The 8,534-nt window shown below is 30.0% G+C and overlaps 1 protein-coding gene across 1 annotated transcript; it reads left to right on the top strand.

Annotated features, from left to right (window-relative positions):
- Window positions 1-3,837: 3,837 nt before the first annotated feature.
- On the top strand, window positions 3,838-4,196 carry LOC103493350 (uncharacterized). Its single transcript, XM_008454057.3, has one exon. The coding sequence runs from the start codon at window positions 3,894-3,896 to the stop codon at window positions 4,098-4,100; it is 207 nt and encodes a 68-aa protein (XP_008452279.1). The 5' UTR covers window positions 3,838-3,893; the 3' UTR covers window positions 4,101-4,196.
- Window positions 4,197-8,534: the final 4,338 nt, after the last annotated feature.

The following is an 8,534-nucleotide window of genomic DNA, read 5'->3' as shown; positions in this document are numbered from 1 at the left end:
TTGATTGTTAAAAAAGTTATCAATCAAATTTACTTAATATGCAAGTGGGAAACTTTCAATGGCTCACTATTTTGTTATCGATCTTGTCATTTACTGCTCCTCTCTTCTCAATCAATTTTCTAGAACCACCAGAGCAAGGGTTGTTTCTGTTTGAAGCAACCTCATATTTCTCTCGATGCACCTCGTAATAATGTTCAACTTTCCTCTTTGTACATTTTGCCCATGTCCCTATGATCATACTAGCTACAGTCATGCCGAGGCCAATGTGTAGAAGTTGAGAAAGTGGCATCGGCACTTAGAACTATGTTTTAAGTTTTCATTTTTACTTTTTATTATTCATGTAATTTCTAAATGTACAGATGTGTACTTTTTTAATATTTGCAATAGTATTAATATAAATTCGATTTGGTATTTTAATAATTTCTTTTTAATTTTACGTTAATCGTAATTCAATTTGAAATTCTAATAATTTTTTTATTAATTTTATGTTAATTGCATTTTTAGAATGAATTTAAATTAGATAACATTACCGATGCCGTGTACTAGACTATGCCAACGTACCTGACGACAACGATAGGAAGGTATTGGCAACGCCATTAACAAACGTTGGTCGTTCCCTACTGCCGACGTGTTGACCATGTCAGCGAACAGTGCGTTGAAAGTAACCCTTTGCCGACGTCATCCCATTTGCGCATCGGGAGTGCCTTTGACGACACATCTCTCACGATGTTCTTGTCGGCGTCCATTTCTGCGTCGACATAGCCTTTGTTGACGCGGATCTGACATCTGCCGATGTAGAACCCCTTCTTGTAGGGTATTATTTGTGTCTGTCATGTTACAATTAGACAGAAAAATTTCTAGCGCCTAGTATATAATAACTTTATTGATTATTTGACAGGTTATCGAATGATTTAGTAATTTATTAAATATTTATTGAGTTAACCCAACACAATTCATTTATTTTCTTAATAGCTGCTTAGGTTGGCAACAATAAATGGTAATATAGAAAAAAATTCAAATTTCCTTCTAAATAAAAACATATAGTAGGATATATCTTGGTGGTCCATAATAGATAGACTTCAATATTTTTGCTATAGTTTTGTTATATTTAAATATAGACTTAAATTTCTTTTTCTAATTATTTTTACTACAAATTTTGAAACACATCTACATATTATATCTCATAGGATGAAAGTGATTATATATATATAATCAATTTGTAAGGAGTCTATAACTTTTGGCATGGTTTTAAGTAACCTAAGTTGGAAACTCTTTAAGCTTGATAAACTTCAATTTTATGAGCGATATAATAGTCGAAGAGGTTTCAGAGTAATTGGTAACATTTAGTATGTAGTAAATTTTTCCTAGTCCATATTTTATGTAAAACCCTACACCTATAGATCTAACATCTGATAGCCCTATCACTCTTGTGTCCTTTGCAACTTAACAACGTCATCCAGTTGTCCTTGTTTATTTTGAATGTTTCTAGAGTGGAATTTGTTCTCACAAACTAACACGAATGCTTTTAGCATGTTATCCCAAGAAAATCATTGTCCAAAACTAAGCACGCTTAACGTTGGAGTTCATGTATGATTGAGCCACTAAAAAGAAAAGTACATCTTTGTTAGTATGAATAGTAACTTTGAACCATATTTTCATTTGTTTAGGATATCTCACTTAAATGCAATATTGATCAATTCATTCATGTGTTCTTAAAACTCTAGATGTTATGATATTATTTGGTGTCCAATTTGAAAATTTGGGTGAATTGTTGTGTGTTCCTAATTTGTGGGAGATTTTTGCAACACATATATATTTAAAAAAAGAATAGTATAAATGTCAATTAAAGAATGGAGATAAAGTATGGTTCTAATGTCGTAGTTGTAAATGTGTGTGGGCCAAAGACGCTAAAATTGTTTAAATCAAAGTAGGATGTAAAGTGTTAGCTAACCGAAAATAACAAATTTAAATATCATGTCTCAATCACTTCAATTAACTTGATCATTATATTCAACTTATGACTCATACACTAATTTATTCAATATTTCCGTACCATATAACTCTACTTTTACTTATATCAAAGATGTTACCTATTGCTATTGAGGTGATGATAATAAACATATATAATAATGGAAACAATTCTTTTTTGTATTTTTTTATCCTTTTTCTTTTTAGAATCTAGTAATTTAGTTTTACGTTTTTTAAAAAATATAACAAAGCGGCAAAACATTTACACTATATAAAACAATTTCGAAAACGGAAAAAAGGTTTACAAACCCATAATGGAAAATACAAAAAATGCTCTATCAACCACGCCGTCAACGACACATGTAATACATTTGGTACACGATCGTTTAAATTTGGCTATTGTTTGGTACACGATCTTTGAGATTTGGTCGATAAATTTGGATAGTCAAATCTAAACGATTTATTTTTTCAATTATATTGTTTAATTTGGTTACATGATCGTTTACATTTGATCGTATCATTTTTTTTTCAAAATTTACGAATTTTTCAAGATTCTTTTGGTACACGATCTTTTTACACGGTCGTTTATTTTTTTCAAGATTCTTTGGCTAACGATATTTTAGATTTGGCTAAACGATTTTTTTAAGATTCTTTTGGTATACGATCCTTTATTTTTTTACACGATTGTTTAGATTTTTCTACTCCACTCTAAACGATTTTTTTTTCAAATTTTTTTGTACACGATCCTTTATATTTGACTATTTTTTGTACACGATTGTTTAGATTTGTTTAAATTTGATCACCCAAATCAAGACGACGTTTTTTTTTCAAGTCTACACGATCTTGAAACTAAAGAATAGTTTAAAAAAAAGGAAGAAGAAAAGAAGAAAGACGATGGAAAGAAATCGCAGTGAAGATCGAGGAGAAGACAGATGGAATAGCAAATCTGAAATATTTAAAAAATGACTAACTTCATGGGCTTTGTTACGCGGGCTGTAAATATTTTATTATTTTGTTGTATTTATGATTTTTTTTTATTTTCTCTTTATTTTTATTTCACAAAATAATAGAATACAATTTGTGTTTGTAATTGTAATTGATAGCAATTAAGGGATAATAACTAGGTGTATAATAACATTTAAAAAAATACTATAACTATAGCAAAGTCTATTAGCTATAAACTTAAACTCTCATGATCTATCAGGGAAGGCTCTTATAAAAACTTTTCATTGTTTTCTTTATTTGAACACTATGTAACTAACCGTAGTTACTTCTATAAACTTTTATACAGTGGTATTTATATACTTTTTAAAAAATATTACTATGTATATCAAATACTTTAAATATAATCGTTATATTTATGACTGTAGTTAAATATAAATCTATGTGATTGGATATTTTAGATGTCTATTACACATGTCTCTCAATTATTAGCTTTTGTTAAGCCAAAATTCAAGGGCGTGTTTAAATCCTTCCCATGGTGTCTATAAGCAGATTTGCCTTGACGTATCTCTCTTCTTTATTAAAATAAATGAGAAGTATAAATATAAATACAAACCACAGTCAGTACTTAACCATAACCCCTAGTAAAAGTAACTACAATTAGTTATATAGTGTCCTTAATTTCCCTTTTTTTTTTTTTTTTTTTTTTTTTTCATATCTTACTAATCTCATCTTAATGGTGTCAAAGTTAAAAATCATCCATTGAAATCCTCACATGGGTTTCCTTATTTGAGTTAAAGATGAAATTGGTAAATAAATGGTAATGAAAAAAATGGTAACGAGAAAAGGACGGGTAGAATGGGAAATTACAATAAACAAATAATGGGTGTAGTGAATAGTGAGGATTGTTGTATATAAACAAAATTGAGGGACCGCCATTGACAAAGAGCCAACATACACATTTTCCATATCCATAAAGAAAAATGGTTTGCTTCTGTTTTCTGATCAATCAAAAGAGAAAGGTACGACAAACGAAGCCAGTGGCTGGAACGTGCTCCCGTTGCGGACGAGGAGCTCAGGTGGCGGACATGGAAACCTCCACCACATTTTGCCGGATTCCCATCCACTCCACTTCATGGAAGGCCATCATTTGTTCTACTTGTGGTGCTCTTCTTAAATCCTATAGATAAATTTCCATTTTTCCTTTCTTTCTTTGTCCCGCTTCTCTTTGTAATAATATTGTATAACCCTTCACTAGTGTCAATAATTCCTTCTTTTTTGTCTCCCTCTTCCTCTCTGGAAAAGCGTTGCATGCCATGATTATACGTTTTAAAAAAATATCATTCGTTACTACTGCCTAGCGATGACATATGGTCCACGGTTTGCACGGTTCTATGGCTTGAGAGAGATTACCATGTTTGTGATTACATAGCGGGAAGTCATACCGCCCCTCGCTACCAAAGTGAAAAGCTCCACTGAAGGAGGGAAAGAGAAAGGGAGAGATATAGAGAGAAAACTAGTCAGGAAAACAAACTAGAAAAGTTCATTTAATTTTCTTTTTAAAAGTAGGTCAAATCTAGTGAAGTTTTTAGGTATTTATTCCACTTTTTTTGTTTATTATTAACTTTGATCATCATCGATCTCATGACCTCGTTATGTGTAGATTGATGTATATATATATATATATATATATGTTTTATTTTGATCGAATGGTTCTTAAATTCTTTGTGAGGTTCTTGATCTTTTCTTCTTTTCTTTTCTGTGTTTTTTTTTTCTTTTTTGTGTGTGGGAATTAAGTTTCTTTGTTGCCAAAATTGGTTTGTACTTTCTTGAGTAGGTATACATCATATCAATAAATTCAACCCAAGAATATGGTATCACATTAATTGAGAAGTTAGAAGTTTAGAGAATATTAGTTAGAATGTAAATTAGATATTTAAGAAAAGGAACAGTCACATACAATAAATGTCAACAAAATAAATGGTTAGCTTACATTGTATTTTCACTCTTTTGCTATTGAGTTTTTTCCCCCTTTATTCTAGGTTCTTGAATTATGTAAAATAATTTTGAACTTTTACATGTATATTTTATTTGATGTCACACACATGTGTTTTTAACCTTTTGCACACATACTAAGATATTCATGATTCACTTCTATATTATATTGACAAGTAAAATAAATTATAACATTTGTAGATTAAAAATGAACTTTCAAAGTCTAGCCTGAATGAAAAGTATTTAAAAGTATGGAGTTATTTTGGTACAAGTTAACAAAATTGAGTTCTATCCAGATCTCTAGTATCACTATAAGTTTACAAAACCATATTACTTATTTTTTTTTATTAATTTGTTTTTGTACAAAGGTGTTAATTACGATAAGAGAAGATGACATCGTAACATGCGATCAATGTATAACAAAACACAACCACAAAAGTTATAAGGTAAAGATCAAAGAAAACAAAACCAAAATCACTCAAGGAAAAACATCCACACAACTCATCAAGAAAACATATACCAAGGTGAAAAAATTAACGTTACGTGAATTCCTTCACTAGAAACTCCAAACTACTTTAACAACATAGACTAAACAACCCAAACAAACCAAATCTGATAAACACATTAGCACCCATGTTCCTCTTTAGACTCTCGATCATCACATCCAATTGCATGCACTAAAATAACAAATATTTATTATTTCAGTGTATGTAATTGGATTCCAGTTAGAAGCAAGTACCCATGAAGCACATTCTCCAAATGTATGGGCAGTTAAAAAAAAAATGGTCACAGAGACTTAAGCCCACACTTTTGTTAAATAACAATAGAAGCCTAGAGAATATCACTTTTAAAAATAAGTTCGATTAATACAGTGATCACACATTTGTGTATTCACATTAAACAAAACGGTGGATATATTACTTTTGAATCAAAGGAGACTGGATAAAAGTAAGTGTAGACATTGAAGCATATATTATGAAATTTAAATTATGTACTCAAATTCAAAGTAAAATAGCTTTGAATATTCTTGGCTTGAAAGGCACACCCCTTTTAGACCATTTTATTTTCCTAATGAAAGTACATGTGGATCAATTAACTATTTCCACAAATAGTCATGAACCTTTGGAAATTAGATGTCTAATAATTAATTTTATGGTTGTTGGGTAAAGAACTAGCACTTAATTTTATGTATAACATCCCATTTAATGCACACATTTTTTCTCTAAAATACTTCATTTTCATTTTGGTTTCTTTTTGTTTGTTTCCTCCTAGATGGGTAATGTGGGCCTAATCTTTTTCAAGCATGATCAATTCAAGCCTAAAATTAAATTTCAAATTAACAAAATTCTTATACTTTTCCTTCCAACATATTGTTTAAAGGATAAAAGAACCAAATTATCGTGTAGTGCATACAGCTGTTGTAAAATAAAAGCAACATAAAACTTTTACGTATAGATGAATTTTACTGAATCTTTGGGCTCTTAGTTAAGCAGAAATTGAGAGAGAGAGAGAAAAAAAAAAAGCAATGTTTGATTTTTATAAAAGGTATTTTTACTATTTATATCGAAATTCTATATATAAAAAATACATGGAAATGAGTATAACTCAATGATAAATTCACATTATTTTTATGTTTCGATGTAAAATATTTAATTTTTTATCTGTGTAGTTATAGTATACAAAAATGGTAGATAACATAATTTCCATAGAAAAGAAAATCTCTATAAATTTCTAGCTTTTTACTTCGGTTTTAGTTTGTTTTCGTTCTATTGAGTAAATAAAATTATAGTCCTAATCCTCACAATATGAACAACTCAAATGTTAATTGAACTTTTTGTCTTTTTCTTTAACTATTAAAATCGACATTTCAAAATTAGCTGAAAAAAAGACACAATTTACCCTTCAATTTTTACTCACACATGTTTTGAGCCATGGTCTCGTTTATCCACTCGTAAATGTAATAGATCAATGCTATTTTGAAAAGTAAATCCCTTTGATTACATTTGTTGTTATTTGTGCATATTTCGTAATTGTAACAAAACTTAGAATCCATTGAAATCTATGATTGAAGAACATAATTTGATTGAAGAACTAAAAGTGCTCAATCTTTAAAATTTATGTTAAACCTAATTAGCCATCAGTCATTGTCATTACAAAACCAAAAAATGTCATTGTTGTTATTATTGATATTGTAACAAAACCAATAAATACGACTAATTCATAATTTTATGTAAACCAAAATAAAAAGTTAACTCATTTATATTGAAATATAATTGAAATTAATTATAACTGATTCATCAATGAAATTTTATTACGATGACACATTTTCGATTAGGATTTAGTTAACATGATTTGGAACAATCAGCATTGCGAAGAGAATAAATAGTTCTTTAGTGTTTTTTTTTTTTTTTTTTTTGTTTCACTTTTTAGGAACCTGTAAAGACTTTCCTTAAGAATTAAGGAAGGACAAAGAATAATTAATAGGAGGGTGAATTGACCATCTTCCTTTCCTTGTTAATTAGCTAGACCTATAGATGTGTTACATTGTTGTTGTACACAAACTATGCAATTATAGTTAAACATTAATTGCACAACAAAAAGTAAAATAAAGATATACTACTTCAAAACAAAAAATTGTGGACACAACTTCTCTTACAACTCCATTTAACTTTACTTCCTATTCAATTTGTCTCTATTTATTTTTGGGATTGTCTGAATTTTCAATTTTGAATCTTTAAGTAGATATTAAGTCTTATGAATAATAAATTTTATTATATTTTGTAAATGTTTTGTTTCATTTTGTTTTATATGGATAAGGAATGAAGGATATTGCAGAGAAGTTGAAAGGGATTTTGGCCAAATCGAAGCAATTTGAAGTTCATCAAAATTTTCATTAAAATAAGAACTCAATATTTCATCAATGTTTTAAATATCAAGTATAACCGCCCAGATCTTGAAAAGAAAATGTAAAAACTGAATTTAATTTATCTGGTTAACTTCATCTACCTTGATTTCACTTGGGGTAAGGCTAATTGCTTCAAGGCTAATTGCTCAAGAGTAAGGAGAGACAGAGAAAAGTCAACAGGCTGAGAAACCTTCAAAAAAGAATTAAGAAGAGTCGGAGAGATATTAAAGCACAGACCACGAACATCAACCTAGTGCTCCATAGCACCAGGATCATTCAGTTCAGTAGGAAGGTTGACAATAAATTCCCGAAGGAGTCGATGGTAGAAAGGATCCACTTCAATAATGTTAGGGAGCAGACAAGCTTTAATGACCAAGTCAAGAATCGGAGTGCAAGATCTATGCTGATTAGAGATAATTGACTCATCAGTAGTACATATGACGTTGAACCACATACTTCTACGTACACAATCTTCTGAGTGTAAAGAGGTGTCGTCAATAGGAACTGAGGGTACATTAGGAGGAAATTTACCACGACTAACTTTTGTAGTTACTACCTTATGTCCTTTAGCAGGAGGATGGTGGGGAGCTTTGAAAGAAGGAGTCCGAGGAACAAACCGACACTACTACAAAATTTAGATTAGTTGACGTTAATACAGTGTCAAGTAAACCTATACTTGATGCTTTAAAAAGAGTTAAGTAATCGACTATCAAGTATAGTCACA

The sequence above is a fragment of the Cucumis melo genome, chromosome 6 (genome assembly GCF_025177605.1).
Source record: "Cucumis melo cultivar AY chromosome 6, USDA_Cmelo_AY_1.0, whole genome shotgun sequence".
NCBI classification, from domain to species: Eukaryota; Viridiplantae; Streptophyta; class Magnoliopsida; order Cucurbitales; family Cucurbitaceae; genus Cucumis; species Cucumis melo.
Note: the sequence above shows the minus strand (reverse complement) of the source record. Positions and strands in the feature narration are given on the sequence as shown.

Excerpts from the sequence above, each read along its gene's own strand:
- LOC103493350 (XM_008454057.3), top strand. The coding sequence starts at position 3,894 with ATGGTTTGCTTCTGTTTTCTGATCAATCAAAAGAGAAAGGTACGACAA.